Source organism: Osmerus eperlanus, chromosome 22, assembly GCF_963692335.1.
Source record: "Osmerus eperlanus chromosome 22, fOsmEpe2.1, whole genome shotgun sequence".
Taxonomy (NCBI): Eukaryota; Metazoa; Chordata; class Actinopteri; order Osmeriformes; family Osmeridae; genus Osmerus; species Osmerus eperlanus.
This window is the reverse complement of record NC_085039.1, coordinates 7997353-8020861: the sequence shown is the minus strand read 5'-3', so window position 1 is coordinate 8020861 and position 23509 is coordinate 7997353. Positions and strand designations below refer to the sequence as shown.

Below are 23509 nucleotides of genomic sequence, written 5' to 3'. Positions count from 1 at the left end.
TTTTTTCATTCAAAGCTCAGCTTCAGAGGTGAAACCAGCAATTTATATAATCTTCTTGATTCTTGGCTGCTAACAGTGAGAGCAATGCCTCCTTTCAATGGTGAGTTCATGATTCTATGTTATAAAAAAAAAAAAGTTTAATGATTTAACTTATTCTAATATAGTGCAGAGGTCAAATGATATCCCGTTTCTCATTGTTTATCACAGTAAACCAACTACTGAAAATAAGACAAACTTGGACATTCAATTTGCTGTCCAAGGAAATATCGAGGTTTCATCTCATTGAAATTAAGGGGTTAATTGGATTCAAGGATGAATAATAATGATCTCCCTCACAGTATACATAGTGAGTGTAAGATATAAACAAGTAATAACATTTTCAGATTAAATTGTACATGGTCAACAGTGGATACTTACAAACTTCCCTGTCAGTGATGTGAGAGAAATAGGAACAGGTAGAAGACCACAGATATGCATCGCTCTTACTGAACAATTAAGATAGCAACGCTGTACTTATTAAATGTTACTCATTAAATAAAGGATTTCATTTAGTCCTTACTCTTATGTCTAGTCCATAGGTTTATACCCGGTTTTCAGTTTACTAGGTACAGTCCCTCTGCCATCATGAAGAACACTTTAGTAATATTAAGAAAGATTTTGTTACGGGGAATTTAACCTTAGTTTCAGAACTATGTGTCTAATTTTTAGGGAGTTTTTTATTTTTTATGGTAGGAGTATTTTTGTTTCAATATCACTTTTAGTTTGCTGAAACCAATTGAAAAAGAAATACTGTTAATAAAGTGCTGCTTTTTAACCCTTGTGCTGCCTTCGGGTCACATGACCCAAAGGTTCACAACGAACCATCGTTGTGTTTACCCAATTTTACCCAATACAAAAAACAATAAATATCATTTTCTTTTAACCTTCGCAATGTGGGGGGTCTGAGACAGCCCAACGGTTAAAAGAAAATGCTTCACTTTGTTTTTGTATGCGGTAAAGTTGTCGCAATACGACGGTGGGTCACAATGACTGATGGGTCAGAATGACCCGAAGATAACACAAGGGTTAAAAGTGTACGCCTTTTAACTTATCACCAATGTAGCCGATCCCTTTTTTTATGAATGAAAATGGCTTGCTTTTGAACATAGGCCTACAGTACATAGGTCAACAGTAGGGTATATAGTTAAATCCTACTGTATTCCACTGTCAGAAGTTTCACAGTTTTTAGCTTTCACAACCCTAATTGGAGTAAATCAAGTTATTAACCTCTGATCATCTTTTATAGACACCAATCGAGAGCTGTTTCCTATGAATTTTACGGTAAGCACTAATTTGATTTACTATTCATAAACTTCCATCAAGACTTTATTATTATTCAACTTTCAATGTGCATAACAGATACAGCCAACAAAACAATCGACTAACCACAAAGTTTGACTTGCTGTAGTACAAATTCTCCTCAGGAAGTAGTAAAGTCATGGGCAAAACACAGCGTCAGACAACCTTGGCTTGGATTTGGCAAATGCAGTCAAGTTTTAAACCCCTAACCGAAATATCTAAATACAGTACTTTTACTTTGAATACAAGCATTTACTTTCAACTGACAGCAACATACAGTGTGTTCCCATAACCTATGTGTCACTCTATTTCAGAGCTTACTCTGGGAAGAAATGGAGACCATGACAACAGAGTCCGATTACTTCAGTCCTGACTATGATCTGTACACCCAGCAGTGTCAATTGGAGTCATTCCGTAATTTCCGCACCTGGTTTATGCCCGTTTTCTACTCCGTAATCTGCTTCTTCGGGTTTGTGGGAAACCTCCTGGTAATCCTCACCTTCTACTACTTCAAGCGTCTGAAGACCATGACTGACGTGTACCTGCTGAACCTGTCCTTCGCCGACCTGCTCGTAGCCCTGTCCTTGCCTCTCTGGGCTTCCAACGCGATGACAAAGTGGGTGTTGGGGCTGGCTGCGTGCAAAATGATGTACACCGTCTACAAGGTCAGCTTCTACAGCGGCATGTTCCTCCTCACCTGCATCAGCATGGACAGGTACTTCGCCATCGCCAAGGCGGTCTCCGCCCACCGTCACCGCTCCCGGGCCGTCTTCTGGAGCAAGGCTTCCTCCGTGGGGATCTGGCTCCTGGCTCTGCTCTGCTCCGTGCCCGAGATGAATTACACCCACATCAACAACAACACCTGCACCCCCTACGCCGTGAACTCAGACAACCTCCGCGTGGGCATCCAGGTCAGCCAGATGGTCCTGGGCTTCGGCGTGCCCTTCCTGGTCATGGGCTTCTGCTATTACTCCATCGTTCGGACCCTGTGGCAGGCCCGGAGCTTCGAGAAGAACAAGGCGATCAAGGTCATCTTTGCGGTGGTCGCTGTCTTCCTGCTCTGCCAGCTGCCTTACAACTTGGTCCTCGTGCTGACCACCCTGGACACGGTCAACGGGGGCACAAAGAACTGCCGCTACTTCAACAGCCTGATCTTTGCCTCCGACGTCACCCAGTGCATGGCGTTCCTGAGGTGCTCCCTGAACCCCTTCGTGTACGCCTTCATCGGGGTCAAGTTCCGCCATGACCTTATGAAGCTGCTCAAGGATTTGGGCTGCATCAGCCACGAGAGCTTCTACAAGTACACCTGCCATCGGAGGAGGAGCTCAGCGGCCACGGACACTGAGACCACCACCACCTTCTCACCCTGAAGCGGGCGGACGCCAATGTATTCGCTTTTACTATGACCATCTTACGACACAAACATGTGCTGTCGGACAGCTTTTAGAACTCGTTTCCCCGAGTAGACTGCAGCATACATGTTTACTTGTTTGTTGATGTACATTTTTGAATGGGGGGGGAAAAAAGAAAATAATTTGTATCCTCACCTTTCTTTTTGTACAGTCAGGAGGTTCGGTTGTTTCTAGGCTGTACTTGCTATATTGTTATAACTGACTACATGGTAACATGATAACCACAAGTACATTTTGGAATATTGTAATTGCTACACTTGTTTCTTCTGTTATATTTTTTCCTACTTTCTTGTTTTGGTTTTGTAAATAAAAATAAAAATTACAGTATGCGTTTTATTAAGCCATAACTAAGGTTGAAATGAGTCTGGGCTTAAGAGGGTTCAAAAGGGGAATAAAGACATCAAGACAAAAACAAAAGAGCTTAACCCTTGTGCTGCCTTCGGGTCACATGACCCAAAGGTTCATAACGAACCATCGTTGTGTTTACCCAATTTTACCCAATACAAAAACAAATAAAAATAATTTTCTTTTAACCTTCGCAATGTGGGGGGTCTGAGACAGCCCAACGGTTAAAAGAAAATGCTTCACTTTGTTTTTGTATGCGGTAAAGTTGTCGCAATACGACGGTGGGTCACAATGACTGATAGGTCAGAATGACCCGAAGATAACAAGGGTTAATATGGCATTCACTGTCTTACTAAGAATATGAGTCCACCTATAACTTATTGTAGCATAGTTTCTCAGACACAGAATTGTCCTAGAGGCTTAAAAAGGTCAGATGTCGACGTTGAGGTATTTCATTTCATAGCAAACTTTTGTCCATTAATACCCCTTTTGAAAGACTTCACAAAAGAGATTGTAAAAGAACTGTGCGATAAGTTTCAGTATAACTTTATACCACACAGTGGTACAGAAAAGTAAATAAAAGACAAAGTTAAACTTCCATGGTAGGACCGCCTCAAGATACAGTTAACACTGATGACATCATCAGGCCTAGCCCAGATAGTTTGAACTGCAAGGGCTTGTCGGGTCAGCTTCTAGTTGGTTGAAGTAGGAGTGGCTGGGATGCATCAATAAAAGCATTCACCACATGGAGTCACTGAACACTGAAGCTCTGGACACAAAGATTCACACCTCCAGAAGAATAAGACCGCATGCACAGGTATTTACCATTTTCGCATTTTAGTTTACAGCAAAGCAAAAACGTACCTTATGTTGTATCCACATTGAAAAGATAGTTCATTAGTTAAAACAAATCTGATGGTAGGTTCAAAACATACCACCAGAAGTATCAAATTTGTTGAATGTAGGCTAGTGTTTGGGCTAAAAGGGTTTATTTTGTGAGGTGTATTGAAGCAGAGGTGGGAGAACATTCCAGTAACTTATGTTTATCCACCCACACCTTCAAGAAATTGTGGTTTTTGTGAAATGTGGTTCTTTGAAAAGGGGCTGGCACATTGCTGCAATGGGACTCGTAAGCAGAACTTATTGCATTATTGCATGTAATACAATGGAAAACTGTAGGTCGGCTAGAACAATACCTAATTAACGTAAACAATTCAAGGCATTCTGTCTGAGGTACACTATAGTATTTATCCTAAATTAACTGTAACCCTTAGCCCCTTAAGGACACATACAGTTTGTATGTTTGTTAATTTAAATCAACAGTCAAATTGGGGAATTCCAATGCAGCCATTTATACTCTCCAAATGTAGGTTTGGGACTGGTGTTAGAGCTAACAATGTTGGGATTGTCATAGAAACGTAACATAGGTTCTATGACTCAGTCAGACGTGCCTTTCCCTTTATGCCCTCCAACTATCCATGTGAGAAAATGTTGCACAATACTTTGGAGTCATAATCTTAGCAATACATAGTAGCCTACTTCTAATACCACTGAATAACATCCGACTGGATTTGAACTGAAACATTTTTGCTATTTTGATGTGTGTATGGTACCTGTTGCTGAGGTCAATGTTGAGGACTCAGGCCATTTCAGCACTCATTCATGCAGTTTTAAAAGTTGATCGGGGTCACACAGCAATGTTGTCGAGTTACATGTTAACCAGCTGATTTGTACTTGGAACCTATATGAAATGGCTCTAATGTTGAAGCAACATGAGTAATAATCCTGATTAAAAAGCTATTAATTAATGACAATGGGCCACATACAAATCAATTTAGACAGGAAGCTCCCTCCACTAAAGGTAGCCTTGGTGAATCATGTAACATACAAGGCTCTAGGGAGTTCATTTAGTTCAAAGGATTGAGTTCAGTTTGATGAGTGTGCTGCGCTGGGTGGAGTTCATACACACTGTGAGACTGAAATAAAAGAAAATAGCTATACTCATGATAACATTGTGTACCAATGAAAAGGTAATTTTAAGAGTCATAAAACAAACGGCACTCAACAACGTCTGATTCTTTTGTGGTATTTATTCAGAGGTAGGATGTGACAGTCACCAACTTTACTTGGCCAAGGTACCTGTAAATATTCACTTAACCAAGTGAAATTTGGTTTAATAGGACCACATCATTTAACAGGCAAAAATATTTACAATGATAGCGAGCTGTCACCTGCCACAGAATTGCACAGCAGTAAGAGGCCATCTTTGGCAAAGAACAAAATGCTATTCACCCTCCTACTGCCAATGTAAGGGATCTCTCCTGAGTTAATCTCCCTGGTGTCTCTGTGTCCCTGCAGACGCACTGCTACTGTGATGCCTATGACCAAAAACATGTCCCATACGGTAGCCAATCACATCCTAAGGGTGGGTCAAAGTGTCCGCCTGGACCCCACCCATGAGGCTTTGGGGAGAAGTCCATGTCCTGGGGAACCCATAGGGGACTGTGATGTCTCGGAGCTGGACGTCTCCCTGGATACCCTGAACCAGCTCATCTTGGAGCTGGACCCTACCTTTGAGCCCATCCAGGTCAACAAGCGACACATGTCCTGCAGCCGCCACCAGACAGGTAACACAAAAAGCCCACTGGGAATCGATAGATGTTTTGGGTTTAGTTTGTCTTATCAATAGAATTATTGAATACTTTCTAGGAAACGCATCCTTTTGTCAAGTTTCGACTTCTGTGACCACTTTTACTAGGCTGCGATATTCCCACTAGAACCTAAATACAATGCATGTTACACTTTGTCAAAATACCCAATTCCAATGTTTAATTGTCTACACTATTTCCCTCATTCAAATTTACTATAAATTGAACAGAGGGAACATTCAAAGTTTAACAAAGTGGATGGGGATTCACTTGCTAGTTTTGTCGTTTTCCCACCAACTTCCAGGAAACATCTGCAGGTGCTAAAAAGAGCCGAGGCATGTATCGTAGCCTGAAGCTGTGAAAATACACCCATTATTTTCACAAGAGTTTAATGTTACATAATAACATAATGACTCTGCTTTCAAAGCTCTGGGTGACTGCCCAGACAACATAGTGTGCTACACCCTGCGAAATACCAGTAGACATAATGATCAACAGTGAACTACATCTACAGTCATGGTAACGTGGAACAAGTTATTTAGATATTACAAAAACCATACTTTGTGTGTTGGTGTTATTGAGTGAATGCACACAAGGGGTAGGTTGTAACACACTAACTGCAGACTCACGAGCAGACCTCCCTCATGCCCACGTCAGCACGAGTCATCACTCCACGTCAACTCTGTCTACGGTTTCTTTGCAGGCTGTCGGGCTAACCCTGACCACAGGACAGCTGACTAACTCCAGGGCACCGGCAAACTTCATTGCTGTCCATAACAGAACATAAAGCAGTCCCCATGACAACCAGGACGAGTTAAAACAAGTTAGGCCGAAATCTCCACCGTAATGGAAAACTAGCTTCACAACAGCAATAACACAATAGTTGCTTGGTGTATTTGTATAAAGTTGGGGGAAGCAGAGAAATCAAGGTTGGAACTCAGAGCAAGTTAGTGCCTGTTTGACACACAGGTATTTCATAGTTACTCTCCACAAAAACACTCTGGAAGTTCTATATTGATGTACTAGAGCCAAGCCCTGCTTACTAATGCTAAAGCAAGCAAAAAGTACAAAGGAATAACACTCGGTCAGAGTAGTTCATAAGAAGTTCACATGATTTGAATTGTGATCCACAACTCCGACAATGTCCTTGTCTATCTTAAAAAATCATTTGCAGCATTTCCTGCTATCAGAATGTTTCACATCCTCTACATGCCACATCCTCTTGTCTGCCCTTTCTAATAATCTTGACGCTCTCTCTCCAGACGACTCTTCTCCAGAAGAAAATGTCTCCAGCTGTGTGTTGGTCTCCAGAGGGTGTTCTCCAGGGAGCGCCTCGTCCATGTCTCGTAGCATGCCCATCCCAGTGCACCCTAGCCCCAGCTGCAGCCCCCATGGCTCCCTGGTCTTCTCCGACTCCCCCATGTCCTCTCGGCCTCCGCTGCCCTGCGGGAGTGTCTACCGACGGGCCCCGTCCTACCAGGGAGAGTTGTCCTGCTCCCCGGCTGTCCTGCGAATGTCACCCTCCCAGAGGAGCAGTGCTGTGTCCCTGCTCTCCACATCTCCTGGTTCAGACACCAGCTACATCCTTGGCAGGTAGGGCCCATGTGTAGATACCGTTCAAGTCACGATGTATTTTGCCATGTAAGAGGTCTTGAGAGCAGGTATTCATCTGAATGTGTGTCCAGGGAGTTTTCGAAACATGCTGGAGATTTTTTGTGTAAAACGTTATCCTTTCCACTATACGAAATGTATTTCACACAGCTTCTAAGCGCTAAAGACACATCCTTTCCTTCCGATCTCAGTTGCCAATCATTGTTCAGTGAAGATGGCGACAGCCCAGAGCGACTCATGTTCCGCACGTCGGGCTCCTTCAGTGATGTGTCTCGGCCAACCAAGCCCTTCAGCTCCAGTCAGAGCCCAGACAAACGCTTGCAGACTGGGCCTTCACCGATTGACCACTGCCCTGGGATCCACAGCAAGGGCTTCCACAGCAGTCCAGCTTCACTGGCCGGCTCTCTAACGGACATCCCTGTGGTGTTGGTCAATGGAGCCCCGGAGCCTGAACTCCAATCCCCTCCAGAAATGCACCCCACGCAGACCATCCAGAGATCCCTCTCCAGGCCCTCGTCTCCTCACAGTGAGTCCACATGCATCATCCCTTTATCAATAAGACATGAGATCCTGCCGTTGAAATCCTCCTGGTCGGTTCAAAAATGAATGGGGTTTTTCGAATGCTTTGGAGATGTTTCGAAATGGCAGTGTGCTTTTCCACCTTATTTCCACCTGACGACTTGCATCGTATTCCTCATCGCTCAGGTGTTAAACACATGTCCAACGGCAGCCAGTCATCGATGAAATTTGTCATGGACACTTCCAAATTCTGGTTCTGTCCACATATCAACAGAACAGAGGGTAAGAATCTCATTCATAACACCTCACACATTTGATGGTTCTCACGTCTTTCTAAGCATCATTGTGGGTTTCCTTTGATCCCCATCAGCAATGACTGTGAGGTATTTGAAGGTTTTATAATCTAGGTGTAAAACAGCAACTTCGACTGGGGTCGGGTGGCAAATGTGGTGCACCTGGCTGTGTAGACTAAGGCCTCTTACCCTGCAATCCACTGAGAGACGTTTTTGTTGTGTGTAATCGTAGCTGAAGCCCTCCTGAGAGACAAGGCACCAGGATCCTTCGTGGTAAGGGACAGCACATCATACCAAGGCTCCTTCGGACTAGCTATGAAGTTGGACAAGGTGCCAACTAACATCTCTCCGACCAGCCAACTTGGTAAATTTCCCGGACTTCAGTTCACTGATTCAACATGTCTGAGTTTTTCAAATCAGGCTCATTTTAGTTAGATACTGGATGTTTAATAACAAGTCGTTCTAGGTTTGCCTAGAGATGGGTTGGAGTCCCTCCACAAATGTGGCAATAGGTGATTCATCTAAGCCATTGTCTACTCCACATCCTGGAACCCTCCTATATACCCATGTATTCTATATATACCGAGGGAGGGTATGAAGGAGGGAATCACATATTGCCACATTTGTGTTTACACGATTCATGATTCAGAACTTACTAGACTACCAGATATGATCTGGGAGGACTTACCTAACTCTCTGAGCTGACATAAGAGGGACCTGTCTGATATTCGCCTCAGAAAAGAATCATCACCTTCACTAGTTTATTTTGAAATGTCCAATTTACAAGACTCATTTGACAGATTCAAGTTAACACCAGACCGGCAACCTTAATAGAAAATAAGAGTAGGGGACTAAAAGTCCAAGATTTCGACTCTACAACGTTTAGGTTCTACCTGTTTGAGAAACGGCCCAACGCGAAACACAAAATGTACAGTGGCGTTCCTAATGTCGTCTTTTTCAGAAACTTTTCTGTTTCTTTATCACAGGCCTGGGCAGTTCAGATCTCATCAGGCACTTTCTCATCGAGTCTTCAGCCAAAGGTGTCCGCATCAAAGGCGCTTCTCAGGAACCCTACTTTGGTAAGCAAGCCACCCAAACGATAATGTCACCAGTGTATCGAGCCTAATTCAGACAGTCTATCAGACTTGTCTGGATATAAAAAGAAACACACACCCAGTACATCCTGTTAGAGCATGACCATACAATAGTCAGTCGTGTCCCGTCTCAAGTGCACGTGGGAGGTGAACGCATGTTGTAATCTCCCTCAAAAGGAGCGGACTCATACAGTGTGTGTGTGTGCTCCAGTGCTCTGACAGCCATTACTCAAATCTAATGACTCCATAGTCCTTCTTTACTTCATTACATCAGACTCAAACTCTATACTCTACCTTCCCATCAGACTCTGTACCTTATAAGAAGTCACATTGAAACATGTATCTGGTCGACGGACTTTCATACGCAATCTTATTCAGAGTTCAAATCTTATGTTATCATTCAAGTCAAAGTCCCATGTCAAGTCAGAAGTTGTCAAATTAGTGATTCGATTTCATGTTTCAGGATATTTATGTAACAAGCACAGACTAATTCAATAATGTTGTATTAATGTCAATAAACAATTATCCTGTATGGCAAAGAACATCAGAAAACAAAGTCCACGGAAACTGCCTTTTATTTGGCCTTGCAAGTGTGTTCGCACGTATGTCATTGGTTCACACATAATGATTTACTGGAAATCAGTCTCTGAATGCAGAGTATGTGGCCGAAGGTATATTCTCAGAGCACTTCTGCCCTCTTGTGGAGAGAAACGCGAAAGGCCACACTTGACATCAGAATGTCTGTCAATTGTTCTGAATGATTATTTATGTTCATTCATTTTATCCTCAGCTAACATCCAATCTGTGTTTGTTACACTTTTGCAGGAAGTCTGTCTGCCCTTGTTTATCAGCACACCATCACCCCGTATGCCCTACCCTGCAAACTACGTCTCCAGTCACAAGGTACTTTTGTGCTGACAAGTTTGTGCGTAATCATCATGCACTATACACGTGTTTGTGTGTGAGCTTTGGTTACTTTTCAGCAAAGGTTAGCAGTTCAGGTGCAAAAAGTAATGACAAAATGAACTATTTTTGAGGAGATTCCTCTTTTTTAATCTGAACTTTTACATGTCTGTAATTTGGATCGGTCGTGTACAAATGTTGTGTGGGTATTGCAAACTGGACTGTGTGGTCAAACCAATGTCCACACATTCAACATGCAACACTCTTCACAGATCAAACACAAGCAGAGGAGGCAGCAAATGACAAGTTAACAGAGGACATGACAAAAACGGGTAGGTTGATTTTCTACAACACATCGCCCTAGCTCCTGTGGCTTTCTATAGTAGCCAGCTAACGGTGCTAACGGTGGTGGCACAGTGCCTGCAGTCTTACCTCATCAAACGGTTGAAGAAACGTCTATCCCATCATTAAACGTTTTTTTATATCAACATTCACATTTTCACCATAAATTTGAGCGTCGTCACGTAAGCTCACTAAAAAGTATTCCACCAACCACAATACTTACATTCTTGAAACAACGCAGCGGGTGACCTAAAAGTTAATTGACAAGCCTCACGTGATTCGCGCCAAATGAAATCCATTCATTTCTCAGACAAATATTTTCACTTAACAGGCCAAACAAAAAGTAGCCTATGTCCCTTTGAATGGAACAGAGCCGACATTTAAATATGAGATTATGAAGTTGTCTTGTTGCCCATCCACCAATTGTATTCACGTACTAAGCTTCTCTCTCATATCTAGCCTGCAATTACCTCTACCTGTGCGCTGCCCCTACTGAGATGCTGACGGGACCATGTGCCGTCCAGAAGGCAGTCACCTTCCTATTGCAGAAGAACAGCACAACCACACCAACCATTGTCAACCTGAAAGTGTCACCTAAAGGTGTCACGTTGACAGACATCCAGAGAAAGTAAGAAATTCCACTTGAAGCAATACTTGTGATTGTTCATCTGTATATTATGAGGAAATCTTACTGAGGGGTTATCTGTAGGCTATCAAAACTTGGGGGTGCAATTATGACAGGCCTATTACAAATTGTTTTTATTATTCAAATGTATTTGACTATGGCCTATGGTGTATTCTCCCTCTGTAGACTCTTCTTCAGACGTCATTACCCTGCACATCTGTTGAGCTACAGTGGTGAAGATCCAGACAAGCGACTGTGAGTTGCTTTGTTAAAATAATGAGTAGGCCTAAATGTGTGCTTTGAACTAGGCAAATCACAGCAATTAATGTAAAATAGGTTATTAAATCAAATTTTCTCTTCTCAGATGGCTGAAAGGTTCCAAACCGGCAAGGTACAGTGTATTTTCACCAACAGCTTGTAAATTATACCCTTAAATTCAAAATATTGTTTGTAGTTATGTGAATGAAAACCTAATGTTGATATTTTTTTCTCCCACAGGGTTTTTGGTATGGTAGTAAAAGATCCAGAGGCTGGAATGGAGAACATCTGCCATGTTTTTGCAGAACATGAAGCCCTTCAACCTTGCAACCGGACCAATCAACTCATTCAAGTCATCATAGATAAGATGTAACCATTCCCAGGAAATGAGGTTGGAAATGTAACAAGATGACAGATGACATCAATGTCAATATGAATTTGCTGGATGGCCTGTGAGGTTTCTGACTTCTTAAAAAATCATAATTGTTCACAATGTGTGAACTGTATGACTAACCTGTCTAGAATTTACAAAATAAGTATCCTTGAATAGTAAGACGATACCTTCTACGGAAATACAATAAACACATATAGATGATAGTTTGCCAATATTATTTGCTTGAGAAATGTATAACTAAATGTCTGCTGACTTCATAGTAGTGTACATTATCATCACAATGTGGACCGCTTACTGCATTTGATTTAATTTCACTGAGTAAATCTGCAATATATTATCCAAAAGTGGAAAAGTAGTTTGAATATGAGACACATTGCTATGTAGATAAATACTTTTTGGATGAGGTATATGATCATACATTGTCGATTCAAGAATGTTTTATTTTCTTCTGTAGGATCAGTTTTTTCTGAAATGTGTATATAGTTTATTTATAATCTTTTTTTTTTTCGTGCATATTATATTTTCTGTTCTGTTAATGGTGTGGACCATAATAAACATTCATGAGTTCAAGGACTGATCCATGTTTACTTGCACAATGGTGAAAACCTAAAACAACAGAAAACATTAAGATCACCCCTAAGGATGCAACTTCAGCTGACTAGATGATATAAACAAATGCTACATGGACAGAAACCTCAGATGAGAGTAACACACACAACAGCGTTTGTGGTCTTTTTATTTAAAGGATTAATTTGTTCAATAAAAGCACAATGCTTCATTCTAAAGTGAAAGAGGATCCCAGAAACAAGAGAACATAGATCAAGTACTCCACCAAGCAGAGCAAATCAAGCATTATGAAGAACTGCATAGATTATTCCGATTTTTAAACTTTTATTTTTTTTTTACATCAGAGGCACCCAATTGCAATGCAAAATGGTTTCTTTCTCTTCATATCTCTGGTGCTAAATCAAAAAAGGTAGCAAAAATTATTTATATTGTTTACTCGTGTAACCAGTCATATAGTTATATACTTTGTTAAATACACCACAACCCCAAAGTTAAGCATTCTTGATACTGTTGTGTAACTATTTACAAATACTGCGCCCTTCTGGCTACATCTGGGAATTCTTCAAAGTAAGTGAGGCTAGTAGCCTCACTGCAATTTGAGTCACACAGTGAGCAGTTCAAAGGATATAAATTGCATTATGTACTGTACATGTTCTGTTTTAATTGCTATGGTTTGTGTCCACGTTAGCAGATTTAGCAAGTGGAGTCGGAGCAATGTTAAAGAAAGCAACATTTTTTTCACATCACCAAATCTTCCAGTTCTGGATCTCTTCAGGAGTCCATGCATAGCAAACCCATCAACCAATTCTCACAGACAAGAAATATCCAGCCTTGAATATACAGTCCACACTAGAATGTCGGTCTGTGATATATCATTATTTACGTTTTTTACTTCTTATTTTATGTGTGAACTGTTACATTAAGTGGTATTGAATTTTATGATGTGGCTTTGTATGAAGACAGATATAGCTTGTGTAAATCTCTTATAACTATGCCCTAATGCACTCTGCAGGTAGAATTTGAAAATTTGATATTTAACTTGTGATATTCTTATAATGCGACTGACCATGAGTGGAATGAAGGGATGGTCCCACGTGATCTCTGATTAGTGTGGCCCTCCATTGTTTACTGAGCTGGTTAAGACGATGCTACCGAAATGAGGTAGCTAAGTGATGTGTTTTGCTAAATAGTCAGACAAGAATGCTGATGTTACTGTCGTGATTTGGGTATTGAAACAACTATGGATACTGGGTTGTCATGGCGATACAGTACCACAAGCCAATGGATTGGCTTTTTCCCCTCTGGTGATCTCAAATCTTGTGATTAGCGTGACAATGTCATGGTAATCCGTTGATGCCAATGTCAGTCTTGATAGTTGTGACCACCACAAGGATACCACTCTCTTATTACTGCAACATTACGTCAACAACGACGCCAGTGTATCCTGGCCGGTCAACCTTAACTACTGTCATTACCGTGATGTCACGGATCGCGGCGGCCATGCTGGGGTCACTGGGTGATGGTGGGGATGCTGCGAGATCGCTTCATGACCAGACGCACCTCCACGTCGGGCAGGCTGTCCTGCTTGGTCTGGGCGCAGCCCTCGTCGGCCGCCGCCATGTGCAGGTCGAAGCGCAGCGACACCGACTTCTTCCTCAGCTTGGGGTTTCCCTGGAAGAATGAACCCTCCCATTGCTTGATCACCTTGTCAATCTTCTCGGTCCTGTTCGGCGATTGGCGTAGGAAGAGGAAGCAATGAAAAAATGAGCATAGGTTTAGCATAATCAGTGGATTTTGCATTGAGCTGTGCACGCATGTGTGTGTAAACTACCCAAGTCTTTCGATGCCTATGTCGACGCCATACCTCTCCCAAACAGACAGCACATTTACACGCCTCATCATTCCAGAACACAATACCTTGACTAAAACCATGGCACCCACGCAAAGTGGTAAACTATGAGGCGGAGCTGATGACATTGAACCGAAAATATTTGGGCAGGGTGGAGTTTTAACACCTAATGCGGTAAAGGGAAGACTTACTCCCGTCTGGGTCTCGGATGACGAACGCCACTCCTTTTACGGAAACACAGCTGTCTCCAGATCAAGTGACGCTCGTTAGGGAGGGCTGATCAAATGGGAATGTATTCCCATGAGCTTTGAACTGTGAAGCTCCTGCCAAACGATACAACTGAATACACTTTTAATGACTATGAACTTGTTTGACATGCAGGGGTGAAACGTTTCCCCATTGCTGTGCGTGTGTATGCCTGCATGTGTTTGTCTGCACATCTTGTGCCCGGGACTAGACGTCGCCAGGGAGGGGCTTGTCCTGCACATTTGGGTGTGTTTTCATTTGTCATCGAGTTTAATGGGTGAATATAGTATAGGTAATGAATCTGGAACCTAAATCCTTCTATTTCTCAACAGCCAACAATGTGTCATTCTCTTTTTTTTAAGATGTGGTTTTGGCCTTTTAGGACAGAGACTCTAATACATAGACAGGAAATTAAGAGGCGGGAAAACTTTCAGAGATGGCCCATGGTGGAATCAAACCCACGCCTCTGCTGACACAGGCTCAACCTCTCATCATTGACACAATCTATCATGTGATGACTGATCAATGATAAATAGTACTTGTGGTGACAGATGCCACCTCCTGAACCTTGTAAAATGATTACGTTTCACCATCTACGAGGGGCGTTGACATCAGATCAATATGGAGCAAGCGATCAATACTTACTCCACTGTGCCGTGGCATTCTGCACTTTCACGCACCACTTTGCCCTGGAGGATCTCCTGGGTCTTCACCGTGGCGATCCTCAGCTCGTTGTCCGTCTCAGGTTCTGTGTGGAATGACAGTATGTTCAAATAAATTATGTGGATTTTATGGTATGTATGGGTACGAGTGTGCCTGTGTGTCTGTGTGTGTGCGTGTGGGCATGCTTGTGTGTGTGCCTGTGTGTGTCTGGCTGTGTGTGTGCATGCTTGTGCGTGCTTGTGTGTGTGTGCATGCTTGTGTGTGTATCTATGTGTGTGAGCTCTGCCTCAGGGTTGGACTCATGCATTGCTCCTACAGCACCTGTACGGCGCTTTGGATGAATAAGTGTGCATGTGACCCTGTGAGTAGACTAGGGTGACATGTCCTGAGCATACCATCATACTGTCTTTGTGAGTACAGAACATGTACCTTACACATACAGAATCACAACTACTAGCAAATAACTTACCATTAGGCGCGCAGGAAGGTATTTTGAGTGGGGGTGCTGAGGTACTGTCTATAATCTAGGCTACAGTATTTGCATGGGGAAAAAATAAGCATATATATATATATATGTTGCATATGGAACATAAAAACTCGGACATGAACATGAACACTCTCGGTCTCTCGCTCACTAGCGCTCGTTCACACACAAAAAGTTCTTATTGGCCCATCTTCGTTCACGTTCTTCTTTATCCGTTAGCAAGTAACAACTTCCGTGAACCCCATATAGCAAGATGCATGTCTGTGATAGCTAAAAACACATTTTTCCCACGTATATTTTCTTCCCCAAAGCAAAATTATTTATTATATAGTTTTAATATATATATATTTAATTAAAACAATTACTAACACCTTTATTTATTTTTTCCTTCCTGCAGCTAGGGGGTGCTGCAGCACCCTCAGCACCCCCCTTCCCGCGCCACTGCTTCCCATTCACATCAGAATCAGAATCAGAATCAGAATGGGTTTTATTTGCCATGAAGGTTTGCGCAGACAAGGAATTTGCTTTGGCAGGAAGGTGCAAACATTAAACATATGGGAATCTAAAATTTAGATATGAGGACTAACTATACTAAGGGTACATAACTAGCAAACTAAGGGTACATAACTAGAAATGGAATTAGATTAAAATAAACTATACAAAAAAATATATTCAAATGTTATTCATTTACAAGATGCTTTTATCTAAAACGACATACATATACAGAGCAAAGTAGAAGATCAAGGATCACAAGTGCATAGTTCTACTGTATTTTGGTGGTCAGCGTCAAGGAGCGGTTAGTAGTTACTGGCTTGTGTCTGTGTATGTGTGCTGTGTGTGGCACCCCTTACCTGTGAGGATGACCAGACTCTGCTGCCGGCGAAGGACAGCATGACCCTTCATGCCGATCTCAGCCAGCAACGAAGGGATGTCAGGCAGGGGCTCCGACTTGGGCTCGTCAGGGGTCACTGCCGGGTCGCTGAAACCGTTCTCCAGCCCGTTCTCCTTGGGTTCCCCCAAGGGCCCCAAGGAGCCCTTCCAGGGCCGGAGAGTCATCACCTGGCCGTTACGGCCCAAGTACCTGAGCGAAAAAGGCGGAAAGCGGTTAGTTTGGATGAGAACCGAATGGTTGCCTCTGAAGCATCGAGGCCCCTTTCTGTCTTTTACACTTCCTTAGATTATTATATGAGGTAGCTCGAAGAATTGCCCCCTTTAGCCTATTTCTGTCCATTTACAAAGGTCATCTGTACCCTTCAGAACACTGTTCTTAAAGATTAAACTTGCTGTCTTTTGAAGCCTTCTGAAACACTGATAGATTTGATACATTTTCCCTAAGATTAATGAAGCTCAGGTTACTTCATTTACCTCCACATGGTATTCGATTCAAACCTCTTGTAAGATTTTATCTCTTTGGTTCCACTACCAGAGTCACTACAATCTCATCTCATAAGTCAGCATGCCAAAATCACAGGGCAGAGATCCATTTAGTTCCAGGAAATAATGATTAATGCCCAGGTCTCGTAAAGTTTGTCCTCTTCCAGATTCAAAGAGACAGTGTAATACGTCACTGAACATAAACCTTACTCGACATTTTCAGTCAGATTTCAGCTGCATCACCAAAAACCATTTCCCTCTGTGGAGTAAAACATTACGAGCAGAATTGCGCAAGGTAAGGGGTTAAAACGGTGTGTAAAATGGTTAGAGGCCATGAGCTGTCTGTGTTCCGTTGCCTCATTGACAGTGATTGACTATTATTGTATGTGTCAGTCAAATGGAATCCTCCTAACACCTTTCTGAAGGTTGACAGGGAAAGGAATGTGGACCCTTCTGGAATGGAACACCTGGTGAACATGTCTATAGATGACAAACTGTGTCTTAACTGTTAAGGGTTTGTTCATTGAACTGCAGAATGGTGTCACAGACATGAAAATACTCATCAAATAACAAACACCGGCTCTTAAAAAGATACTGCAGTTTCCCTCTCTTCCGGAATTCTCCTCACAAACACAACCATGTAGACTAGAGGATGGGTTATGTGTTAACTGTTAGGGGTTGGGTGAATTAATTGTAGGACGGTATCACAGACAGGCTAAATGAAAATACAAATACAAAATAAACACCTGCTCTTTACAGTAGTTTGAGAAGGCCGTGTTTGACTTGCATAGGTTCTGGCATGCTATGGTTTGCGTATGTGACTGTGTATGCACCTTGGGGAATTTCCAATCCGTCTTAGTTTTGTTATGACGATGAGGGGATGGGTTTGTCAGACCTTCTCTGCCTGTACTTGTGAATGTCTTTACTTAAGGAGTAAGTCTTCCCTAAGCTCTTACAGTAAAGACAGCCATCTGTCACACTTCGCAACAAAGACAGTCTTCAGGACATGAAAACACCTTGTTGTGACAGCGAAATAAGATGAATAAACATGAAGTATCGCTGTTCTTACATTTTTTTTTGTTGGCTAAGCTCCTTCTGGATTTGGGCTGTGTACTTTTCTACTAATTGTTTGGGAACATGTTGTGTGTTTCTGCATGTTTGGCGAGGAAATTGAGCTGTCGGCTGGGAGATGAAAACTGTGGATTAATGTAGGTGTGCCATGTGACCCCCATGTGAGTTTCCAAGCAGCTCCTCCTATTGTGTTAGCACCTGTGTCATGGGAGGTCTGTCTCTCTCTTCGACATGCACTGACACACCCCCACAGACACACCCCCACCCCCCCCACACACACACACAAAACCACAAGCCTCCCCGCAGGCTTTCTGACTGTTCTCACAGTTCCAAAATATTGCTCACTTCTATTCAACCCTGAAACACCTCCCCCCACCCCCCCCCCCCGCCCCCCCCCCCCCCCACACACACACTGACGCACACCCTCACCTGCCCTCTTCACGCTCCAGCAGGCGCCTGTAGGTGGCGATCTCCCGCTCCAGCCTCATCTTGGTGTTCAGCAGCTGGCTGTGCCGCTCGCGCTGGGCGACCAGGCCGTCGCGCACCTCGTGGAGCTCCCCCTCCAGCCCGGCGACGGTCCGGGACAGGTCGTGCAGCTGGGTGGAGTACTGGCGCTGGGTGTGGTGGAGGGAGCTCTCAAGGCCTTTCTCCTGGAGGGGAGTGGGAGTAGGGGAGAGGGGGGAGGGGAGAGGGGGGGAGGGGAGAGGGGGGAGGGGAGTAGGGGAGAGGGGAGAGGGGAGAGGGGGGAGGGGAGAGGGGGAGGGGAGGAGGGGAGAGGGGGGAGGGGGGAGGGGGGAGGGGGGAGGGGGGAGGGGGGAGGGGGGAGGGGGGAGGGGAGTTTTGGGGGGAGGGATCGATAGTTTGAAAAGTAAATGGGTGAGTAGAGAAGGGTGTGGGGGAAGATGAGAGGGGGAGGGTGAAGATAGAAACATCAACTTGTGTTTGGTGGAACATGGAGCAGAAGGAGAAAGCTCAGGAAGGTGACGCTATAGGCAACATCAATACAAATATCTGAACGTCAATCGTATATAGTGACACGCCCAATAGTACGTGCATGTGTGTGCGTGTGTATTGCGTTGATTTGACAAACACTCACAAGGGCATGTAGGGTCTCAATCTCCACCTGGAGGCTGTGCCACTGTTTCCTGGCCTCCGCCAGCTCGGCCCGAGCCTCCTTCAGGGCGGCCCCACCCAGGTTCACCTGGGCCCATGCTGCCTCCTCCTGGAGGATGGACAGCAGAGTCGGAAAATTGTGTTAGAGCACCTGTGTCCTTGGGAGGTCTGTCTCTCTCCTCCTGGAGATGGACAGCAGGGTCAGAAAATACACACACACACACAAATACACCCCCACACACAGATACACACACATACACACACATACACACACACACAAATACACCCACATACACACACACAAATACACCCACACACACACAGATACACCCACACACTCAAATACACACACACACACACACAGATACACACACACAAATACACCCACATTCACACACACACACACACACACACACCACATTCACACACAAACACACACACACACACACACAAGGCTTGCACAGTGATATGTATTGCTGTTGCATGCTCGCAAACAGGACAGAATATTGCTGTTGCATGCTCGCAAACAGGACAGAATGCACACGGTCTCAGAGGAGGAAACGATGAAACTATTTGCTGACTGAGTGCCACTCCTGCCTGTAGCCACGGGCCAAGGTGCTTCATCACAGCTGTCAAATCAAAGACACAGTGTCACGGCACACTCCGCATGGCACGGCAGAAAACACGGAGATTCCATTCTACTGGGATATCCGTATCTCACCTGTTCGCAAAAAAATATGTACGACATGCTCAATGAATGAATACGACTACTTGGCAGTCGTATAAAGCTCGTACAGAACAGGCATTATCACAGAAAACAACATGGACCCAGAATGTGGAAGCTGCTGTTCATTTCTACAGTACACAAATCTGGGTCACATTTAGATGAAGCAATAGCTTTCCCTCCATGTATGGGGACGTTTAAAAAAAAAAATATATACTTGTTTTCCACGGACTGTGCCAGCAAAACAGTTGAGATAGCGATTTGTGAGGAATGTTGTAATGAGAGAGTACGTTGTGGGTAGACCTGATATGAAGTCCTGATATGAAAGTTTATGCTTACAGCGTATGAATGTTTGATGAGGACACGTGAGGTAGAGCCATATTCCAATAATGTAGTCAAACTTTATGAGATAATGGATTGCCTTTGGCGTACCTGGAGGTACTTGGAGGGATGTGATAATCGATGAAAGAGAAACGAGATGGGAAGAGAGAGAGTCAAAGTAGCAGAAGAGGTCGGTAGAAAAACAGCCAGCCAGCCAGCCAGAAGAAAGAAACAGAGGGACAGACAGACAGGCAGCCAGTCAAAACAGAAACGACACACATTCGGAAATAACAGCAGGGAGATGAACTGAAGCTCCCACCGTCAAATCAATCTGCGTCGTCTGCCCGGAGCAGCCGGGGTGGGCTGCGAGGGTGTGTCTTGATGGCAGGGAGCCAGAAGACGATCAAAACGGAGTGAAATGGAAGAAGGGAAACAAAAGAGGAGAAAAGAAGGAGGGAAGGAAAACACCGGGTACCTGTGCGAGAACTCCTCCGTTTGCGAGAGCTGCCGATGCGCCTCTGGCCCGGCTAGGCCCGGCAAAGCCTGGGCCCGGATTCGACGGGGCGTCCAGGCTTGGGTGTACGTTGCCTGGGCTGAGACGGTCGCACTGCGTGCTGATTCGGTCGAGGAGCTGGGAGAGCTCCATCCCTGTGCCATCCTCCTCCTCCTCCCCTCTCCGCTGTGTCCGTCACGAGCAGAACATCGCAGGATTCGGCCTGCTGCCGCTGCTGCAGAGACCGGGCTGTCTGCAAGCAACCAACCAGAGAGAGAGAGAGAAGGGAGAGGGGGAGAGGGGAGAGAGAGGGGGAGAGGGAGAGGGGGAGAGGGGAGAGAGAGAGGGAGGGAGAGGGGAGAGAGAGAGAGGGAGAGAGAGAGAGAGGGGAGAGAGGAGAGAGAGAAGGAGAGGGGAGAGAGGAGAGAGAGAGGGGGGAGAGGGGGGAGAGGGGGGAGAGAGAGGGAGGGAGAGGGGAGAGAGAGAGGGACAGAGAGAGAGAGAGAGAGAGAGAGAGAGAGAGAGAGAGAGAGAGAGAGAGAGAGAGAGAGAGAGAGAGAGAGAGAGAGAGAGAGAAAGAGAGAGTGGAGAGAGGAGAGAGAGAAGGGGAGAGAGGAGAGAGAGAGGGGAGAGGGGAGAGGGGAGAGGGGAGAGGGGAGAGAGGAGAGAGAGAGGGAGAGGTGGAGAGGGGAGAGAGAGAGGGAGAAGGGAGAGAGAGAGAGAGAGGAGAGAAAGAGGGGAGAGATGAGAGAGAGGGGAGAGAGAGAGAGAGGAAATGTGTGAAAGAGAGTGTGAGTAGGAGAAAGAAAGAGACACGCAGAGGTTTATCAGCCAGCAAGAGAGTACGCATGAGGGAGGAATGAAAAGGTAGAAGGAAAAGAGGGCACAAGAGGAAGAAGAAGAAGGAGAGAGAGAGGGGGGGTGTTACACCACAGGAGCAGGCACACGCAATGCAGGGAAGGGGTAGACTGTTATTGAGCCTATATGTGTGTGCGTGTGTCTCCATGGGCTTGTGTGTGTGTGTGTGTGTGTGTGTGTGTGTGTGTGTGTGTGAGACTGTGGGAGAGAGACGCTGGGTCACGTACAGACTGAAAGGAGGGAGGGAAGTGAGGGAGGTATTAGTCAGCAGGAATCCAAAAAGAAGAAGAGAGGAAGCCAGGGAGGGAGGGGAAGTGATGAGAGTATTCTGTGAAACGTAACAAGGCCTGCCACCAGGGTCAGCGAGAGGAGGCTTGAGAAGACAACGGTAAGCAGTCTTCCTGCTAATGGGCTAATAAGGAGTAGGCGTTCTGGGCCACTATTCTCTTGTTCACACACACACACACACACACACACACACACACACACACACACACACACATACACACACCTACACACCCACACACACACACACACACACACAGACAAGCTTACAACTATGCCTACAAACACAGCCAAGTACACACCCACACGCACTCGCACGCAGCACACGGATCTCCATACAAACAAACACACTCGCACACACACAGTTCCACCCACACAAACGCACACCTTTTTTTTTCGTTTTCGGATTGGATATCGACCCCACACGGTGGAGGCGCCCAGGACTTCTCCAAAATACACAGTACACACCCCCTTGACACACAAACACACACCCTCTACCACACCCACAGAAACACACGCACCTACTTAAAACCCACCTCAGCCTCCGCAAAGTCCTTCTGCATCTGCTGAAGCTCAGACATGGAGCTGCGAAGCTCCACCTCCAGCGTGATGTTGCCACGCTCTGCCCTCCTCTTGGTCTCCCTCAGCTGGCCCACCTGCTGTTCCAGACGCTCGGTCTGCCTCTCCTCCATCTCACACCTACACACACACACATGCACACAGGGATGTATGATAAACACGCACACACATGCAGGAAGGGGCGAGTGGAACACACACATGCACACAGACATGTACGGAACATACACACACACACGCAAGAAGGGATGCATGGAACACACAGAAGCACATGGGCGGACACCACACACACACACAGTTTGGTACACTTAAATACAACAGTTGTATATGTTCTGTCAGGCATAGGACCAAGCCCCCGGTATCAGACCCACAGGACCCACAGAACACTGTGGCTCTAGGATGTAGACATTCAGGTGAGACAGATAGATACAGGTCCAGAGATATAAATAGACCCTGGAATGTGTTCCCTAGACAGAGGGATGTCGTTGTCACGATGCCCTTCAGGGGTTAATGGACCAGTCCGTCCACAGGGGCGGAGCGGAAAGGGGGCAGCGTGAAAAGGGGAGGGGTGCATGTCACTCCGTATCCATACCGGAGGGAAAGTGTGGACGCTGCGTTAAAGCAGGAGCCAGGTTTGTGTTCTAGCTGGGGAGCAGTGGGGGCTAGCAGAGTTACACAAGGCAGCTGCTATGGCACAGCAGGGGAAGGGGGGGGGGGGGGAGGGGGGGGGGGGGAAGGGGGGGGAGGGAAGGAAGGAAGGGTCGGAGGGGGAGGGAATGGACATCTCTCTTGGAGTGTTTTGAAAACTGTTTCTATCCTCACTGGCCATTACCTGATCATGTGGGGATATAAGGGAGGAGCAGAGGTCTTTTGGTTTTGAAGTCTAATTTTGCCTGGGGGTCTACTGTCTTCAGATGAAATGTTTTTACGATGTTTTGTTTGTGTAAGTGTATTACAGTATGTACAGTTAGGTCCATAAATATTTGGACATTGACACAATTTTCATCATTTTGGCTCTGTATACCACCACAATGGATTTGAAATGAAACAATCAAGATGTGCTTTAAGTGCAGACTTTCAGCTTTAATTTCAGGGTATTTACA

General features: G+C 44.8%; 3 protein-coding genes across 3 annotated transcripts in view; 2 read left to right on the top strand and 1 right to left on the bottom strand.

Annotated features, from left to right (window-relative positions):
* ccr7 (chemokine (C-C motif) receptor 7) lies at positions 1-3068 on the top strand. Its single transcript, XM_062448631.1, has 3 exons — positions 1-100; positions 1286-1320; positions 1653-3068. The coding sequence occupies exons 1-3, from the start codon at positions 85-87 to the stop codon at positions 2706-2708; spliced, it is 1107 nt and encodes a 368-aa protein (XP_062304615.1). The 5' UTR covers positions 1-84; the 3' UTR covers positions 2709-3068.
* Positions 3069-3812: 744 nt separating this feature from the next.
* LOC134008933 (tensin-4-like) lies at positions 3813-12352 on the top strand. The gene is made up of 13 exons (XM_062448520.1): positions 3813-3912; positions 5454-5722; positions 7006-7336; positions 7546-7880; positions 8060-8155; positions 8399-8530; positions 9153-9245; positions 10086-10163; positions 10436-10495; positions 10965-11133; positions 11317-11385; positions 11495-11521; positions 11629-12352. The coding sequence occupies exons 1-13, from the start codon at positions 3905-3907 to the stop codon at positions 11759-11761; spliced, it is 1800 nt and encodes a 599-aa protein (XP_062304504.1). The 5' UTR covers positions 3813-3904; the 3' UTR covers positions 11762-12352.
* Positions 12353-12501: 149 nt separating this feature from the next.
* Positions 12502-23509, bottom strand: part of krt222 (keratin 222) — a 13596-nt gene continuing 2588 nt past the window's right edge. Inside the window, exons 2-8 of the mRNA XM_062448890.1 lie at positions 22367-22525; positions 20670-20879; positions 19133-19258; positions 18466-18686; positions 16443-16672; positions 15090-15192; positions 12502-14072 (exon numbers count right to left, since the gene is read on the bottom strand). Coding sequence (XP_062304874.1) covers positions 13859-14072; positions 15090-15192; positions 16443-16672; positions 18466-18686; positions 19133-19258; positions 20670-20879; positions 22367-22525 — 1263 coding nt within the window. The 3' untranslated portion in view covers positions 12502-13858. The remainder of the gene's footprint in view (positions 14073-15089; positions 15193-16442; positions 16673-18465; positions 18687-19132; positions 19259-20669; positions 20880-22366; positions 22526-23509) is intronic.

Bases quoted from the DNA above. Each gene is read 5' to 3' on its own strand.
- LOC134008933 (XM_062448520.1), top strand. The intron at 8,156-8,398 runs GTAAGAATCTCA...GTGTAATCGTAG, and splicing joins ACATATCAACAGAACAGAGG to CTGAAGCCCTCCTGAGAGAC. The intron at 11,386-11,494 runs GTGAGTTGCTTT...TTCTCTTCTCAG, and splicing joins GAAGATCCAGACAAGCGACT to ATGGCTGAAAGGTTCCAAAC.
- ccr7 (XM_062448631.1), top strand. The intron at 1,321-1,652 runs GTAAGCACTAAT...ACTCTATTTCAG, and splicing joins TGTTTCCTATGAATTTTACG to AGCTTACTCTGGGAAGAAAT.